The sequence below is a fragment of the Heptranchias perlo genome, chromosome 17 (genome assembly GCF_035084215.1).
Source record: "Heptranchias perlo isolate sHepPer1 chromosome 17, sHepPer1.hap1, whole genome shotgun sequence".
In the NCBI taxonomy this organism is placed as follows: domain Eukaryota; kingdom Metazoa; phylum Chordata; class Chondrichthyes; order Hexanchiformes; family Hexanchidae; genus Heptranchias; species Heptranchias perlo.
In genome coordinates, this window is record NC_090341.1 from 39,348,891 (window position 1) to 39,368,482 (window position 19,592).

The 19,592-nt window shown below is 39.4% G+C and overlaps 1 protein-coding gene and 1 long non-coding RNA gene across 5 annotated transcripts in view; one reads left to right on the forward strand and one right to left on the reverse strand.

The window, feature by feature from the left end:
• Positions 1–19,592, forward strand: part of LOC137334262 (uncharacterized) — a 65,150-nt gene that overhangs the window by 21,828 nt on the left and 23,730 nt on the right. The window lies entirely within an intron of this gene.
• The window catches only part of LOC137334260 (contactin-4-like), a 1,825,202-nt gene continuing 1,823,759 nt past the window's right edge, over positions 18,150–19,592 (reverse strand). For all 4 annotated transcript variants that reach the window (XM_067998918.1, XM_067998917.1, XM_067998915.1 and 1 more), the window contains one exon: positions 18,150–18,992. In XM_067998918.1, the coding sequence (XP_067855019.1) occupies positions 18,889–18,992 (104 nt within the window). In that variant the 3' untranslated portion in view covers positions 18,150–18,888. The remainder of the gene's footprint in view (positions 18,993–19,592) is intronic.

Here is a 19,592-nt window from a genome sequence, read left to right on the forward strand (position 1 = left end):
AATGAAGTGAAATGCCATCTGCTTGAACTAAACTGCTGCTAGGGAGTGAGTTAAAGATCCCAGGGGTGATTTCAACACTACCCATGCGGTGGAAAAAGATGATCCGGTAGACTAATCCGCTAACGTCCTGCAACGTTTCCACTGTCTTCTATTTAACCTCATTACAGCCTTGGTCCAAACATGGACAAAAGAGCTAAATCCCAGAAGTGAGGTGAGAGTAACTGCCCTTGACATCAAGGCAGCATTTGACCGAGTGTGGCACCAAGCAGCCCTAGTAAAATTGAAGTCAATGGGAATCAGGGGGAAAACGCTCCAGTGGCTGGAGTCATACCTAGCACAAAGGAAGATGGTAGTGGTTGTTGGAGGCCAATCATCTCAGCCCCAGGACATTGCTGCAGGAGTTCCTCAGGGCAGTGTCCAAGGCCCAACCATCTTCAGCTGCTTCATCAATAACCTTCCCTCCATCATAAGGTCAGAAATGGGTGATGTTCGTTGATGATTGCACAGTGTTCAGTTCCATTCGCAACCCCTCAGATAATGAAGCAGTCCGAGCCCGCATGCAGCAAGACCTGGACAACATCAAGGATTGGGCTGATAAGTGGCAAGTAACATTCGTGCCAGACAAGTGCCAGGCAATGACCATCTCCAACAAGAGAGAATCTAACCACCTCCCCTTGACATTCAACGGCATTACCATTGCTGAATCCCCCACCATCAACATCCTGGGGGTCACCATTGACCAAAGACTTAACTGGACCAGCCACATAAATACTGTGGCTACAAGAGCAGGTCAGAGGTTGGGTATTCTGCGGCGAGTGACTCACCTCCTGACTCCCCAAAGCCTTTCCACCATCTACAAGGCACAAGTCAGGAGTGTGATGGAATACTCTCCACTTGCCTGAATGAGTGCAACTCTAACAACACTCAAGAAGCTCGACATCATCCAGGACAAAGCAGCCCGCTTGATTGGCACCCCATCCACCACCCTAAACATTCACTCCCTCCAACACCGGCGCACCGTGGTTGCAGTGTGTACCATCCACAGGATGCACTGCAGCAACTCGCCAAGGCTTCCTCGACAGCACCTCCCAAACCCACAACCTCTACCACCTAGAAAGACAAGGGCAGCAGGCACATGGGAACAACACCACCTGCACGTTCCCCTCCAAGTCATACACCATCCCGACTTGGAAATATATCGCCGTTCCTTCATCGTCGCTGGGTCAAAATCCTGGAACTCCCTACCTAACAGCACTGTGGTCAGAACCTTCACCACATGGGCTGCAGCGGTTCAAGAAGGTGGCTCACCATCACCTTCTCAAGGGCAATTAGGGATGGGCAATAAATGATGGCCTTGCCAGCGACGCCCACATCCCATGAACGAATTTAAAAAAACCTGGTCCACTGAGCGGGTGACAAGGTACGCCCAACTAAAGCCGTGGGGTCCTTCCTTAAATATGCAAATTGGAGTCTGACAACATCATCGGGCCCAGACTCTAATTTTAACTGGAGATCTGAGTGAGGAAGCCGTTGTGGATTTCCCGCCAGGTAAAGATAGCAGGAAGTGGAGCCAGGACCAGAAGATGCCCAAACTTTTAAAAACTTTCATTGTGGGACCATTCCACCAGGTCCCGCAATGAAAGGTTAGGCCCCGTCTGCCCCAGGCTTTCTCATTCCCGAATGCGAGACCCTCCCGAAACCCCGTTTCCGTGATTTACCTAAGTGCCAGTGACCTTTCCTTCGGCTTTCTGCAGCTTCATATTTCACTCCCACCCACTGGCCAGCTGCCATTTTCCACCCATTTTCGTTGGGCAACTGACCAGAGGCATGCAGATGAAGCACAATAGGTCCTGGCTCCACTTCCTGCTATCTTTACCTGGCGGGAAATCCACATCGCTACCAAAGTCATGGAGGGATTAAGCGCTCACCCTGCCCTATTTCCACTCTGGATTAAAATCGGTCCCATCGGGGGTGAAATTCATCTTAGGCAGGGACGCAAGGCAGACGGTAGCAGAATCGGCCGCCTGTTATACATCCCGGCCGGTTCTCCTTTCCATTGAAGTTGAATTTCAACCCCGTAATTCATCCTGAAAAAGTATTAGGCAAATCATTTTTGTCCAAGGGAAAGAAAGGTTCTAAAAACATGATGCAAGTGAGAAGGATGATGGATTTCTGTGGTATTTCTGTTATGACTTCGTGCATTTGTCAAACCGTTGTAGCTTCCTTACAAACATTTTTTGATGAAGTGGGTGAGAGCCTGTTTAAATATTGTAATCTAATCTTGGCATTCAAATGCATTACAAGTCACTGGGGGAGTGGATTTCTTCCAATCAATAATTTTGCAAAACAATTTGACATGAATACAAAACACCTCTTATGCTCACTTGTTCAGTAGAATTATCAAAAGGGAACATTTCACCCTTTTGCTGCAGCTTAAGTGTCACAGTGTGAGGCTGTTTGAATTTCTTAATTAGATAACAGCCTTCTAAAACTCACTCCAAGGTATCCTCTAAATTTATTTATTATAATTCTGCTAATCATACTAATTGATTTACTAATATAGTTTAATAGAATGTTTGATTCTGGAGTTCCACAGTGACTTTTCAAAACAAATCTCAATCAATCCCAATAAGCCCAACATTTTCTGTTCTGGGCTAAATACAATTATGTTTCAGTTGAGAATAATAGTTTACAGCAACGTACAGTGTTTTTAGACTGAAGTCAGATTACAGGTTTAACACATTGTGAGGGTCCCAAAATACTGTAATTATGTTTTCTAACATATTTTACTTATTTTGTATGTGGATTTAAAAAATGTCTTTTTTCCTTAAGTCATAATAATGCTTAGTCTCTTGTGAAGTGGTAGTGCTTGTGTGGGTACTTTGTTCTCTTGTTTAGTACAATGGAAGCAGGAATCTGCATTTAATCCACTCTGTCTGGATCAAGATTAACAGATTATGAATCAAAATAATTTGGTGATGGAGAGTGGATTATGAATTTAATAAAAACTGGATGCTGGGAGGCGTTCCCCGGATCTGCCTAGAACAGCAGCTGAGTCAATAAATGCTTCATTTTAATTTTTTTCTGTGTTTAAGGTGATACTTTTAGGCTGGAAACATTCTAATTTGTTTGTTGATTCTGTCACAAAGATGGCTTGTTTTGTGTCATAAAGGTGGCTTGCAGAATTTCTATGTGTACTGTATATTTTCTTGCTCACTCTCTATTTGAAAAACACAAAGGGTTGTGTTCCAAAGTATTATCTATTGCTTTCACATGCTCACATTGTTTGACAGGACAGGTGTGTTTCTGGTTACGGGGAGCGGGCAGGAAATTGGACATGAATTTAGATTTGAGGTTAGGATCAGATCAGCCATGATCTTATTGAATGGTGGAGCAGGCTCGAAGGGCCGATTGGCCTACTCCTGCTCCTATTTCTCATGTTCTTATGTCGATAAAGACTCGACTGTAAATTGAAAAGTCCAACTGCAAATCGAAATCCCACAGGTAGCATTGGCCACAGACAACATCCTAAATTGTTTTACTTCATGCTTGTTTTCATTTCCCTATTAGAAGGGTAGGAAACCGAGTGCCAGGCATCTGCTAGAAACTATTAAATGTAAAATGTGCACAGCCAACCCAAGGTGACTCCCTCTCCAGTTTCAAAAAAAAATCCTCTTTTCCTGCTATCTTGTGAGTAAGGACCTTGCCTTCGAAATCAGCCTGTATATAATTATGGTATCATAATATATATATTATCTACAATTTCTTTTATTCTGCCCACACAAACATATTGATAGACAGTTACCTGATGCTCTATACATTCAGGTCTGACCTTACTCTTACCAGTATTACCTTCGTACATCATTTGTGTATTTCACTCCCCAATGACTGAAGAACAATATTTCCAAAAGAAGCCCTACTATTAACGAATTCAAACAAGTTTTGTAATGAATATAAATGATACCCAGTGTACAATATAAAGGTTAAAACATAGCTGGCAAAGACACAAGGTAGTAAATTGATAAAATTGAAAAATATTGATCTAGGAGTTTGGTATGATCAGAATCCTCAATTCAATTATTGCCTTGCTCCTCATTGCCAACTCCAACATAGAATCATAGAAATTTACAGCACAGAAGGAGGCCATTCGGCCCATCGTGTCTGTGCCAGCCAAAAAAGAGCTATCCAGCCTAATCCCACTTTCCAGCTCGTGGTCTGGAGTCTTGTAGGTTACGGCACTTCAAGTGCATATCCAAGTACTTTTTAAATGAAATTAGGGTTTCTGCCTCTACCACCCTTTCAGGCAGTGAGTTCCAGACCCCCACCACCCTCTGGGTGAAACAATTTCTCCTCAACTCCCCTCTAATTCTTCTACCAATTACTTTAAATCTATGCCCCCTGGTTAGTGATCTCCCTGTTAAGGGAAATAGGTCCTTCCTATCCACTCTATCCAGGCCCCTCATAATTTTATATACCATTATCCTATATTTGTCAAATCATAGAAATTTACAGCACAGATGGAGGCCATTCGGCCCATCGCATCTACGGTGGCCGAAAAAGAGCTATCCAGCCTAATCCCACTTTCCAGCTCTTGGTCCGTAGCCTTGTAGGTTACGTCATCTCAAGTGCACATCCAAGTACCCTTTAGATGCAATGAGGGTTTCTGCCTCTACCACCCTTTCAGGCAGTGAGTTTCCAGGCCCCCACCACTCTCTGGGTGAGAAGATTTCTCCTCAGCTTCCCTCTAATTCTTCTACCAATCACTTGAAATCTATGCCCCCTGGTTATTGACCTCTCTATCTAGGCCCCTCATAATTTTATACACCTCAATCAAATCTCCTCTCAGCCTCCTCTGTTCCAAAGAAAACAACCCCAGCCTATCCAATCTTTCCTCATAGCTAAAATTCTCCAGTCCTGGCAACATCCTTGCAAATCTCCTCTGTACCCTCTTGAGTGCAATCACATCTTTCCTGTAATGTGGTGACCAGAACTGTACGCAGTACTCAAGCTGTGGCCTAACTAGTGTTTTATACAGTTCTAGCATACCCTCCCTGCTCTTGTATTCTATGCCTCGGCTAATAAAGGAAAGTATCCCGTATACCTTCTTAACCATCTTATCTACCTGTCCTGCTACCTTCAGGGATCTGTGGACATGCACTCCAAGGTCCCTCTGTTCCTCTACACTTCTCAGAATCCTACCATTTATTGTGTACTCCCTTGCCTTGTTTGCCCTCCCCAAATGCATTACCTCACACTTCTCTGGATCGAATTCCATTTACCACTTTTCTGCCCACCTGACCAATCCATTGACATTTTCCTGCAGACTACAGCTTCTTTCCTCATTATCAGCCACACAATCAATTTTTGTATCATCTGCAAATTTCTTAATCATGCCCCCTATATTTAAGTCTAAATCATTGATATATACCACAAAAAGCAAGGGACCTAGTACTGAGCCCTGCGCAACCCCACTGGAAACATCCTTCCAGTCACAAAAACACCCGTCCACCATTACCCTTTGCTTCCTGCCACTGAGCCAATTTTTGACCCAACTTGCCACTTTCCCTTGGATCCCATAGGCTTTTCCTTTTTTGACCAGTCTGCCATGTGGGGCTTGTCAAAAGCCTTGCTAAAGTCCATGTAGACTACATGAAACGCGCTACCCTCATCGATCCTCCTTGTTACCTCCTCAAAAAATGCAATCAAATTAGTCACCCACGACCTTCCTTAACAAAACCATGCTGACTTGTCCTTGATTAATCCGTGCCTTTCTAAATGATGATTAATACTGTCCCTCAGAATTTTTCCAATAATTTGCCCACCAGGTTAGGCTGACTGGCCTGTATTTACTTGGTCTATCCCTTTCTCCCTTCTTAAACAACAGTACGACGTTAGCAGTCCTCCAGTCCTCCGGCACCAAGGCCATAGCCAGAGAGGCTTGGAAAATGATGGTCAGAGCCTCTGCTATTTCCTCCCTTGCTTCTCTTAACAGCCTGGGATACATTTCATCTGGGCCCAGTGATTTATCTACTTTCAAAGACACCAAACCCCTTAATATTTCCTCTCTCACTATGTTTATCCCATCCACTCCTCCTCCATAACTACAATATTTGCATTCTCTCCCTCTTTCGTGAAGACAGACGCAAAGTATTCATTAAGAGCCATGTCCACATCTTCCGCCTCTGCACACAGGTTACCTTTTTGGTCTCTAATCGGCCCTACTCTTCCCTTAGTTATTCTCTTGCTCTTTATGTACTTATAAAACATCTTTGGGTTTTCCTTGATTTTACTTGCCAAAATTTTTTTCATGCCCCCTCTTTGCTTTCCTAATTTCCTTTTAAATTTCACCCCTCCACTTACTCTAGGCTTTCTGCAGTATTGAGCTCTCAGTATCTGAAATAAGCTTCCCTTTTTTGCCTTACCCTACCCTGCATGCTCCTTGACATCCTGGGGACTCTACATTTGGGAGTCCCACCCTTTTTCTTTGTGGGAACATATTTGCTCTGAACCCTCGCTATCTCCTCCTTGAATGCCTCCACTGCTCTGACACTGATTTACCTTCAAGTAGCTGTTTCCAGGCCACTTTTACCAAATGACATCTCAGCTTTGTTAAATTGGCCTTTCCCCAGTTGAGAACTTTTACTCCTGGTCTATCTTTGTCCTTTTCCATAACCATGCTAAATCTATCTGAATTATGATCACTACCACAAAAATGCTCTCCCACTGATACTCCTTCCATCTGCCCAGCTTCATTCCTTAAAACTAAGTCCAGAACTGCCCCCTCTCTTGTTGGGCTTGCAATATACTGGCTAAAAAAGTTCTCCTGAATGCAATTTAAGAATTCTGCACCCTCTATACCTTTTGCACTGATTCTATCTCAGTTAATATTAGTTGAATCCCCTACTATTACCGCCCTATTGTATTTGCACTTCTCAGAAATTTGCCGACATATTTGCTCTTCTATCTCCCTCTGACCGTTTGGGTAGTAACAGAGCAAACTTAAGTCTATTTCTGTCAATGTGGGTTTCATTTAATATCAGCATTTTCAGTATTCCCATTCTATTAATGTTTTTTTATTTACAAGGGTAACTCCGAATCAACTTATTGTCAACATTTAATAAATATACTATTTCTGCTCCCATTGTCAGCACTGATATCTCCTGCTCCCACAAATCAACCCACGTTTCCTTTGGTTTATACATATTATCATGTTTTGAAATCCTGCTTCAGCTCGATATGGGGAGTAAGATGTCTGATGAAGAACAGCCAAAATCTGTGTTAATCAGTGTCTGTTATGTTTTAAATATTAACTGTTTTGGCATGTTTATATTGGTTAACCACTTTTTATGTATGTGTGTAATTGTCTGTATTTGCCCTTTGACATACAGAGCAGACTAGATAATGTCATGAAGGTAATGTCATGACTGGAGCTGAACTGCAAGAGTAACTGTTATCATCAGTGATTATATAAAAAAAATCAAATGGTTACAAAGAATTCTCACTAACTCTAACATTTTTGAATATTTTTCTTTAAACATTGAAAGAAAGAAAAACCTACAGTTATATAGTACCATATCATATCTCTCAGAAATATCCCAAAGCACTTTACATACAATTAATTATTTTTAAAGCACAGTCAGTTATTTGTGCACAGTAAGATTCCACAAACAGCAATGAGATGAATGACCAGTTTTGGTGGTGTTGGTTAGAGGAGTGTTGGTCAGGTCACCAGAAGAACTCCTCTTCTGTGGACAAATGGAAAGTTATGTTATCAACATTGACCAATTGCTGCTGGATTTTACATGCAGCTAAACTCTATACCAGCATACATTATTGCTCAAATTACCTATACCGTTGTTTTCAATGGACATTCGAGATCAGAGCTGTCATTTTTACATATAAATCACTACTAAGTGGCTACTTTGAATTTCCTCAGCATTTCCACTGCACTTCCGGTGAAATAACAGCAGTAAATGGCAGCAGCTCCGAGGAATTCCTGGCCCGGTTTTCCTAGAGTGCAACAGGGAAAGATATGTCATAACCTTTAGAAGTAAAAGTCAAAAATATGGGACTATAAGTTATTCAAATAAACTGAGTGTTTCTATTGTTTATTGAGCTCTGGTACATTTTTATTTCAAATATAACTACCTCTGCATAGGTGTTAAGTTTGCTTTAAAATGTAAATCCTAATATTAATACACTTTAGAACTCATTACCTAATATTAACAATTGAAAAAAAATGGATTATGCAATGCGTCAATGGTCCAGCAAATGATGCCACTGAATGGTAATGAGACTGGCTTTTGCCCATGTTTTCTTACATTGAAAGTTCCCAATCTCAGCTCTGTCATCAATATTGGCAAAGGCCTTGGAATAAGTCAAGGAACAATATGTGTCTCAGAACTGAAAAAGGGGGAGAAACATACATTAAAAAAAAGCAAAAGCAAATACATCGTACAGGGAAATGTAGCAGTTTTTATTGAAAAATTATTCCTTTAATGATGGGAAAACAATGTACATATTGACTTTTTCAACTAATGCGAAGATTTCCATCAGTCCATTGTTTTTAATGTTGAATGTTTAAATTAATAACACAAAGGTTCCTCTTACTTATCATCCCAATAAGGATGTGACTGTTTTTTCTTTGTTTAACCTTGTCTCAGAAAACATGTATTTTCATTTCCATTGACTTCTAGCGCACCTCTATCCATTTGATAGTAAAATCAGTGGCTGTTTAAGGTACTAAAAGACTAAATAAAACATGTTTCTTGAAGTCTGGGTTTCAGTTAAAGCTGAACTATTTTACTACCATTCCTCGGGGCAGAATTAACGTTATAAAGAAATCTGAATTGTAAATGCATTAAAGGGCAACCTCAAGGGCAGAACATTTGCATCTTGTGGAAGCTGGGAATATTAAACATACTCCACATCTGAGTTTAATTTGTTTTTCTCCTTTGTTAACAAGCCTTCACATTGATTGGCTGTGAAACTCGGACCTTTGAGATAACTTGAGGATACACAGTGGGGGAAGAGTGAATACAGTTTATGTAATTACTGAGGAAGATCTGATAGCTCACAAGTGACATAACAATAAGCGGGTTGGGATGGTCTTCCTCACGAGCGGAATAGAGTGAATGATTCATTACTCTGTATTCTATTTATGCAAAATGTGGCAATTTTCTTTACAAGTGCAAGTTTATTTTTTTTAAATTAAGAAGGAGTGCTAGTATTGAGGAAAAAGAGGGTTCAATCATTCTCAGCTCACCAAGGAGTTCTGAAAATTGTATTCAAACACAGGTATGTGGCCATTGGAGTGGATAATGCTATAGTAGGCTCTTGATCTGCTAAGCACTAACATTTATGATGTAGCTTTCAGATTTTTATAGTTACTATAACTAATAAGAACCAAAAGTTTATACGAACGTACGAAAACCGTGGACAGGAAAAGAGCAGCTGGTTCATCAAGCCTGTCCTATACTGTCACAGTGCAACTCATGCACACTGTGACCCCCATTTGTCTCCATGCCCTCCCACCAGCCAGCCACCCAATCTCCTAGAAGAGGCAAAAAACCAGAGGGAAAAAACCCTACGGCAATTTAGGAAAAAAAAACACGTAGAAAATTCCCCTCTGACGGTGATCAAACATGTTCCAGGAGACCACAGTGACTGGAAGACACATCCCCCAATACCCCATGATCAGTAACATACTGGTGTTGCCACATATTCATCGTGTCATTGTGAAAAATTCTAGAAAGAAATCATAGAATGGTTTTTCAGCACAGCCAGTCGGCCCATCGAGCTCATGACGGCTCTTTATAAGAGCAACCCAGTTAGCCCCATTCCTCCGCTCTTTCTCCGTAACCCTGCAAATTTTTTCCCTTCAAGTATTTATCCAATTCCTTTTTGAAAGCCACAATAACTTCCATATTATCAAGATATCCCAAAGTGCTTCACAGCCAATAATTTACTTTTGAAATGTAGTAAGTGCTATTTTATAGGCAAACGTGGCAGTTAATTTTCACAAGCAAGGTCCATAAATAGTGAATGAGATAAATGGTGCTGTTTGTTGAGGAATAAATGCTGGCAAGGACACTGGGTAAAATCCTGTATTCTGTGGGTCATGTCATGAGATCTTTCACAGTCATCTGAACAGGCAGATGGGGCCTTGGTTTGATGTTTCATCTGAAAGACAGCATTTCCTACATTGCAGCACTCCCTCATAATCTAGGTGTCTTAAAAGCCACTGCACCATGATAAGAATATAACTTCGACTTGTACGGTATCTTTCACGTAACAAACATCTCAAGGTACTTTACAGGTGATGGGACAACATAAGGCAGCGAGTGATAAGGAAATTTGGTTAAGTTTTGAAGCTCCTGTAGATGGGGAGAAGTGAAAAAAATAGAAGAATTTAGGCAAAGAGTTTCATAATGTCAAGACATAGTGACTGAAGGCTTTGTCACCAATGTGGAGTGAATGGAGGGGTAACCACAATGGACCAGAGTTAGGCGAGCATAGGGTTCGTGTGTGGTGCAGGACAAAAGAAAATTGTAGAAGTTGTGTGGAGCAAGGGTATGGAAGGATTTGGAAATAAGTAGGTGATATGCGGTCCAGTAGGCAGTTTTGGTGGCAGACCAGAGGTGGAATTTGAAGCACAGTTTACCATTGAAAAGAACATCATTGTTGTGCATTGTCAGGTTCAGCCAGAGTGAACAGTTGAAAAGGGGAATTGCAGTTGAGGCCTGAGCTGGCAGGAATTAAACAAGGTGACTTCCAGCTTGTCGATTTTGAACTGGAATAATTTCTGGCTCATCTTGGTTTGATAGACAATCAGGCAGCGTCAAAAGTGATCAAACGGTATATTTGGGTGTTAATAACTTACATTGGGAAGCTGACCTCATATTTACACCAAAGAGCAACACACTGATTAAGAAATTAAAGGTATGCTTTTTAATTAAAACATTTACAAGTCAGAGTGTGCTTAAAACCTCTTCATTGCATCAAGTAATCTTTTCTTCACCTTTCTCCAGAGGTAAGTGACTGCCATCTTGAAGATCCCCTATACAGGGATTAAATATTAATATTGTTGTTCTATCTTTACTAGTCAGTTAAGGAGATAGTGTGAATTATTAACTCCTTAACTCAATATCAACAGAAAAAGATGTAAATGTTATTTTCACATTCCTTCCAGCTATCGTATGGAACAAAAATCCACCTTCAATTAAGCTACACATGAATATTGCTGCTGCAAATCATTGAGATACGACACAATAATACCAGTAGTATAGTGAGTGAAGAACTAAATAAATAATATCTATGGTTATATGACAACACTGCCAAAAGCAGATGATCTGGTCAATTATCATTTGCTTTTTGTTGGACCTTATTGTAAGTATTTGCTGCAGCATTTGCTGAGATTGCAACAGAGACTACATTTCAAAAGTAATTCACTCGCTGTGTACATAGGAACATTGGAACATTAGGAATATTCAGCCCCTCAAGCCATTCAATTAGATCATGGCTGATCCGTACTGCAACTCTATTTACCCGCCTTTGCTCCCTATCCCTTGAAACGCTTTGGGACGTCCTGAGGATATGAAAGGTGCTTTGTAAATACAAGTTCTTTTTTATCACATCAAAAATATTCCAAGTGTTTTACAAAGTGAATTATGTTTGCAGCATGTTGACTGCAATTATGTGGTTCTACTCACATTATTATCATGCTTATTCTTAGATTGATATCATGCTCAAGGAGAAAGGTCCACAAGTATGGGTGGGGGGGGATTAAAGCATTTTTTTTAGATGATCAAGCATTTTATTAACTTAAACAAGACCTATTGAAGAAGTGTCGTACAGGCCATTTCTAATCCTTACTCCATCAAGGTCAGGAGCCTGTGAATTGATTTATTTTCAAAAAGTAATTGAAGTAATTGGCATCACTGCACCACAGGTATGTGTCACAAAATGGATTTTACAGTAACGTGGGTTTGAGACCCAAACACTGCTCATCATACCTCACCAATGGCAAATTTCTTGTCCATAGCTTCTCTAAAACGCACAGAATTACAGGATAATTGAGGGTGCAGAAATAAAACACAAGAAACTTTGCTTTCCACTGAACAGCATTATTGACAGCACCAATGCTATTTCATGGTTTTGTGCCACAAATTATTATTTTTTAAAAATCCACTTTACGTGAAGGAGATTCGCATTCCCACTGAATCATTTCTTGGCCTTGTTAGTATAATAACAAACTTTTTTAAAAAATCATCAAGAAAGCCAAGTAGAATTGTGAAGTTTGAATATCCAAAGGTATTTTATAAATCACATTTGTGTAAGTATTCTTCTCATCTTAAAGTTCATATTTTTGGAAAAAAGAAAGCAAAGTTTGATTTATATGGAGTTATATCTGTAGAATACAGAATTACTTAAAGGTGGTGTAAAACCTGTCTTCTGTTAGTGCTGGAAAATGACAAACAAAGCACTACAATCAATTATGATCACTGAAAGAAACTTGTTTATTTTTGAAAACAAAACAGGTTTAATTTATTTAATGCAAAGATATTCATAGATTTGAATTTAAACACAATCGGTGTTTCTGCCCATGAAAGCTGCAGGGAAAGTTTTGCTCAATGGTGATAGGATACAAAACAATTGCTGTGTTCAGTAAGCATGGCAATGTCCCACTGAGATATGGGAAGCCAGGCATTATTTATGATCACACTTACCTTCACACTGAAGAAAAAGGCAAACAGTGATTAGCAGGATAGAGAAAATCAAAATGTCTTGATTAATAAAGTGCTCCAATGACAACAAATTATAAATGCAACACAATAGCCCATCAGTATCACACTCCATCATTATAATATGCACTATTTTCAATTCCTTTTAAACTGATTTTAAAATGACTAACTGCCCCCCAGAACTAAGTGTAAATAACGCCTCTCCCAAGATTTCTGTAGAACTTTATTTTGCAATGATTTTCATTTCTGATTTAAATCGTAGGACTTTGTGGAGTGTCACAATCCCTTGCAATTTCAGGCTTAGCACATCTCTTAAATTTACTCAATGACGTTCTGTAATTGAGAACTGTACAGAGTACCTAAAAAGGATGTTACAATGCTAACAGCAGTTGTGCCTCAGCCTTAACAAATGACATTCTATTTGGTGGTTCATTTCAAAACATAGTTCTGACATTTTAACATTTAACTCTTATATTTCAAGTCAACCTTTGGTAATTCCACCAAGTTGTGTAGCTAGCACAGAGTTGGAGTGATTACACAGAAAGTGATGTAAGTTTGGAGCCATTTGCTTTCCTTTATCTCCTATCCCCAAAATACTCCGGGTAGAATTTCCATGGGTGTTTTCCCGATCTTCCACTGTGACTGACCATTTATGCCGCATCTCCAGGGTTTCCACTGAAGTGACGGTGGGAGATCGGGAGAATCCCAATGGAAATTCTACCCCCTCTCATGTATAATAGCTATGAGTTCCTGCTGATCCGAGAGCATGGGGAGAAAGAGAAAAAAACTGTCTTGAGTTTCCCTTACACAACTCCTCATGGCTAGTTTTCAAACAGATTTAGAAAAGACCTGGAGGCAAGCAGCCTGTCTGCGCTTTCACCTATGGATGATGTATGATGTCCAAGAATGTGTTAAGAGGGAAAAATCTTAATAAAGGTATTTACAAATCATGAGGACATTAGTGGCTAAACTGGTCAGATGGATGAAACTACCAGGTAAAAGGGCAATACCAACAAAAATAAAATTTAAAGAATAACAGTCTCACTCTTTTTGAAAAATTCTCCCAAAAGAATGGTATTTAGTAATAATGAAAAAAATATAGGGAGCAGAGCAAACTGCTGGTCTGTATCTCAGCCTTGTAACTATGAAAAAACACTGAATGAAGGCCAGCTGGTTCTATGTGGGGGGAGGGAGGGGAAAGTGACCACTTGGCCTGTGATAGTTCAGAATGGCATTGACAGCAGGCTGGAAACAGGTCATTCAGACATACTTTCTGCTGCAATCGTACTGTGGCGTAGGATATGAAGAAAGGGGAAAGAAAGTAAGTTGAAATAAGAAGGATTAAAATTGAAATCATTAAAATGTAGAATTAATTGCATCTCACGTTTACATTATGTCAGTCAAAGTCCTACATTTTTTGACGTTATTATATTTTAAAACTGTAACATTGAGCTTATGGCTAATTCGCTCATTTCTTAATGTTTGGTTTGAACAGTGAATATCCACTGCATTAATGTGTTACAAGAAGTCTCAAATAAAAATGAAGCACTGAAAATACAACAGATGGGAAGAACAATAATATACCTGTTGCAGGTTAAAGGTTAAAAATGTAAATGAATCAATCTACCTACATAATTAATAGTTTTACACCTAGCATGTGTTCGTTGCATCATACCTTTCAAAGACATCATTGTTGGAAGTATGGCCTCAAATGTTTCCCACCCCCAAAGCATTACATGTCCATAGGGCACAAAAACCATGATTAGGTCAAATAAACACTTAGCTGTTATCTAATTAACTAAAGGTGAACAAATCAAAAGTAGCAAAAATATCAATGGGGAGCAGGTAAGCAACAGAAAGCGAAACAATCAAATCGCTATTTTTTTTTGAAGAACAATTCATAAACCATCAAGTGCCATCAAACAACCCAATCAAATCACTCCAATAATCACTGTTTTTAACCCTCATTTTCCTTCTCACTCAAGTTAGTGTATCGTGATGGAGATACATTTATAACATAAACATATAAAACATTGCACAATTCTTTGGGGAAAAAAATCACGAAATTGGTTATTTAATGTTGAAATGCCTGCATGAAGTTTTCCTCACATGGACCTACTTCTCTGTCTAGGACTTGGGTTGGAAATTGCACCTCAATTTGAGTGCTAGAAATTTCGTGCTGCTGTGGCAAACTGTGTGTGCATAAAATTGTGAGTGAGAGACAGATACATCATATTCATGCAGAACTACAATATCCAGACATCGGACTTCCAGAAGGCATTTGATAAGGTCCCACATAAGACACTGTTAGCTAAGATAGAAGCCCATGGAATCAAGGGAAAAGTACGGACTTGGTTAGGAAGTTGGCTGAGCGAAAGGCGACAGAGAGTAGGGATAATGGGTAGGTACTCACATTGGCAGGATGTGACTAGTGGAGTCCCGCAGGGATCTGTCTTGGGGCCTCAATTAGTCACAATATTTATTAACGACTTAGATGAAGGCATAGAAAGTCTCATATCTAAGTTTGCCGATGACACAAAGATTGATGGCATTGGAAGCAGTGTAGATGAAAACATAAAATTACAAAGTGATATTGATAGATTAGGTGAATGGGCAAAACTGTGGCAAATGGAATTCAATGTAGACAAATGTGAGGTCATCCACTTTGGATTGAAAAAGGATAGAACAAGGTACTTTCTAAATAGTAAAAAGTTAAAAACAGTGGATATCCAAAGGGACTTAAGGGTACAGGTTCATAGATCATTGAAGTGTCATGAACAGGTGCAGAAAATAATCAAGAAGGCAAATGGAATGCTGGCCTTTATATCTAGAGGACTAGAGTACAAGGGGGCCAGAAGTTACGCTGCAGCTATACAAAACCCTGGTTGGACCGCACCTGGAGTACTGTGAGCAGTTCTGGGCACCGCACCTTCGGAAGGACATATTGGCCTTGGAGGGAGTGCAGCATCGGTTTACTAGAATGGTACCCGGACTTCAAGGGTTAAGTTACGAGGAGAGATTACACAAATTGGGGTTGTATTCTCTAGAGATAAGAAGGTTAAGGGGGATCTGATCGAAGTTTATAAGATATTAAGAGGAACAGATAGGGTGGATAGAGAGAAACTATTTCCGCTGGTTGGGGATTTTAGGAGTAGGGGGCACAGTCTAAAAATTAGAGCCAGACCTTTCAGGAGTGAGATTAGAAAACATTTCTACACACAAAGGGTGGTAGAAGTTTGGAACTCTCTTCTGAAAATGGCAATTGATACTAACTCAATTGCTAAATTTAAATCTGAGATAGATAGCTTTTTGGCAACCAAAGGTATTAAGGGATATGGGCCAAAGGCAGGTAAATGGAGTTAGATCACAGATCAGCCATGATCTTATCAAATGGCGGAGCAGGCACGAGGGGCTGAATGGCCTACTCCTGTTCCTATGTTTTTTTTTATTCGTTCACGGGATGTGGGCGTCGCTGGCAAGGCCGGCATTTATTGCCCATCCCTAATTGCCCTCGAGAAGGTGGTGGTGAGCCGCCTTCTTGAACCGCTGCAGTCCGTGTGGTGACGGTTCTCCCACAGTGCTGTTAGGAAGGGAGTTCCAGGATTTTGACCCAGCGACAATGTTCCTATGATAACCCACATCACTTGATAACTAGATAGGAAAGAGCCAGGAAGTTGTACCTCCTGTGGAGAGATTCTGTATGCGTGTGAGAGAGATGAATGCATTATGGAAGTTACAATTTCCATCCTGTTCCTGTGGAACTATGATATCCAGAGTGTACTGTGACAACCAAGCAGAAAATACACACATAAAAACTGTGAGGTGTGAATAGCAGTGGGAAAAAAAAAATCAAAAATAAAGGTTTGATTTTTGTCCCCAGTGTTTTATACAGGTTAAGCCATTAAATACAAATTCAGAACTAACTGTGTTGTTTGAGATGAGGTTTCTTTTGATTTGCTGAGGGGGTCTGGTTTGCAGTGGGGCCACAGTGGGATAATTAGGACCTGCTTTGATGCTGACCTTGACACTGAGGCCAAAGTTAGCTGCGACTATGGCAAACGACCAACTGTTCAAGTGCTAGTCATTTGGACCATGAACAGTGGGGAAAAGTCTCCCTGGATAGTGCTTCACCAATGGCAGCTTCAGCAAGAACTAGAAATCCACCAGTAATAGTAGGGGAAGGGAAAGTATCTTTTAAAATCACATGAAAAATTTAGAAAAAAGGTTTTGAGGGAGGAAGGAAGGAAGGAAGAGTAAATTTAGTAGCTCTTTCTTCAGCAAATACTACAAACACATCGTGGAGGTGAAGCAAAAAAAATTCTAATGTAAGTAACTAAGAATAGAGATTTTGGAAAGAGTAAAAAAAAATTACTTGGATCTTAAGCACGTTTTATAAATTGGAAGGTAAAATCTATTACAAATATATCTACGAGATTTGTATCTTTCGGTATCAGTGAGGTATGCAATATTTTTACCTCAGCCAGTCAGATGATATATTGCCTCAGTAATTTATCGTACGTCAGTGCTAAGTGAACTGCGCTCATGTTTAGGCTTCAGTGGGATCACAGTAAACATCAAAAACCGTACTACCTTCGAGCAACGTCACAGGAGATCGAGTCGAGCGCATATTTTAGCCGTGTGTGTGCATAGTTAGTGTGTGCATAGTTATCAAACTGAGCCTGGCTCAAATTATGCATTTTTAAAAAATCCTAATTCTAAACTTGAATCTAAACTTAATTTACAAATGTGTATATTTCAAACTTGCCTCCCAATATATGTCTTGACCACATCTGGTAAAAAGTTAGGATCATGAAAAATCAACTGTTTAGTACTAATATAAAACAGTAACCTATGGGATCATTAAGAGGAGGATAATAGGGGGAAAACTGTTTCAAGACAGATTTATTTCAAAGGGTTCTGTCAAATTACTATTTACAGAATTAAGCAAACAATATTTAAATGTAAATACTGCTGCCTACATTTTAACAGTGGCCAGTCATAACAGACGAATGAAAAATATAAAACAGATTTGAAGTTTAAAAAACATAGTTGTAAACAATTGTTTTTCTGAAAGTAGATCAAACTTTTAAAAGACTATAACAACCATACAGATTCAATCTAGTAAACAAACTGACTCATCTCACCTTACAGCTATTCTAGTAACAGAGCTCATTGTAAAGTGATGTTGCTCCTGACATATATTTACAAATATGTACTGTAAGACTTTATGTACATTAATTTAACAGCAGTATAAATGCACCTTCACATGCAACATCACAGATTTTGATTTATTTTACTTTTTTGATCTGTTGTCTTGTCTCTTTTTCCCCCCACTATGCCATAGACTTTATAAATAAGCTGCATATTACACTCATACCAATGCATACCTAATAATTCATTTTAGGCTTTTCAATCATCATATTTTAATTAAATGTCATTGTTTGTTACTACATTAGAATACACTAGATAATCCAAGTTCTGCTTTGCTTGCTGCAGCAAAAATATCATATACTTAAAATAATGCTGTGAAATGTGGAAATGAATACATACATTTTACTTTTCATTTGTTATGACTGTACCTGGATATTTCAGAGAAACCTTTGTTATTTAAGGTATAGCTATTGCACCAATGTTATCTGGTTAAATCTCCTATTTTAGTACAAGCAACAGTGATTTCAGGTACAGGTGACAACTTTGAAAATTGTATTACAATGTTAAAAAGCTATAACACATTCCAAGATACATTAACGAATTGTGTTAAATAATAATTTTCAAAATACTGAACATTTCACATGTATAAATATAACCGTCTGTACATTATATGCAAACTGTTAGATTGCACGCTTTGGTAACATCAAGTGTCTGATGTTTTTCAGATGTTGACTTTAGTGCATTTGAAAAACCCGAAGGAAATCCCAGGCAAAGAACGTATCTCTCAATTTAATCTGGTAGATGAATTGTATTGGTAATCATAGGTGTGTCCACATAAATTTGAAATGACAAAGCGTACAGTAATAAAGATTTATAGGAAAAGATAACATTGGTGGGTCAGTAAATGCACACTAGCAAAATTTGCAGATTTACTCATTGTAAGTCTTTATGTTGCTGACTGATTATATGATGTTAGGTAGGTCAGTGTATGTTTTCACCATAATGTTGATCTGGCTGACAGAGACAGCACTATTGTGCTAAAGGCTGACAACGTACAAGCGTTTGATGCTGAAGTTCCAGATCTTCCACCATCTGGATCTGTGAACAGAAACAGAAGGCAGTTATTTAGCAACTTGGATTCAATTTTTAAACGATCCATCGAAGTCACCTTGTACAAATGATATACAATGTTGGAAAACAAACACTAAAATAAAACTGTTGAATTGACTGCATTTTTAATAAGATGGCTGCCAATGATTTAGTATTTGATTGAAAATAACCTCTGTAATTTCAAAAAAGCTTATATGACTGTGAAGTTAGGCTAAATAAAACCTCAGAACAACATGTTCCTTCTTCATGCTGTAAAAATTTCAAATATTTATTGTTTTTAGAGGAGAGGCAAACTGTGGTGATCAAGATGAGGAACGGAACACGTACACTTTTTGCATCAGTTTCAGCAAAAGCATGCCTGTGTGAGATAAAACATCGATTAGATGTAGAATAACATTCTCCCTACTCTGACCCAACAATTTGCCTGTGTTCCAACCTCAGTTGAGTGCTCAATTCCATTAGTGCAGCACTTCGCTCCCCCATAACAGCCAATCCCCTCATTTCTGAGAGTAAACCTGCCAAATAATGCTTTTGTAGACTTGGCTCAAAACTTCTCATTGGACCCCCACAGTGCTCAGGCAGATGAAC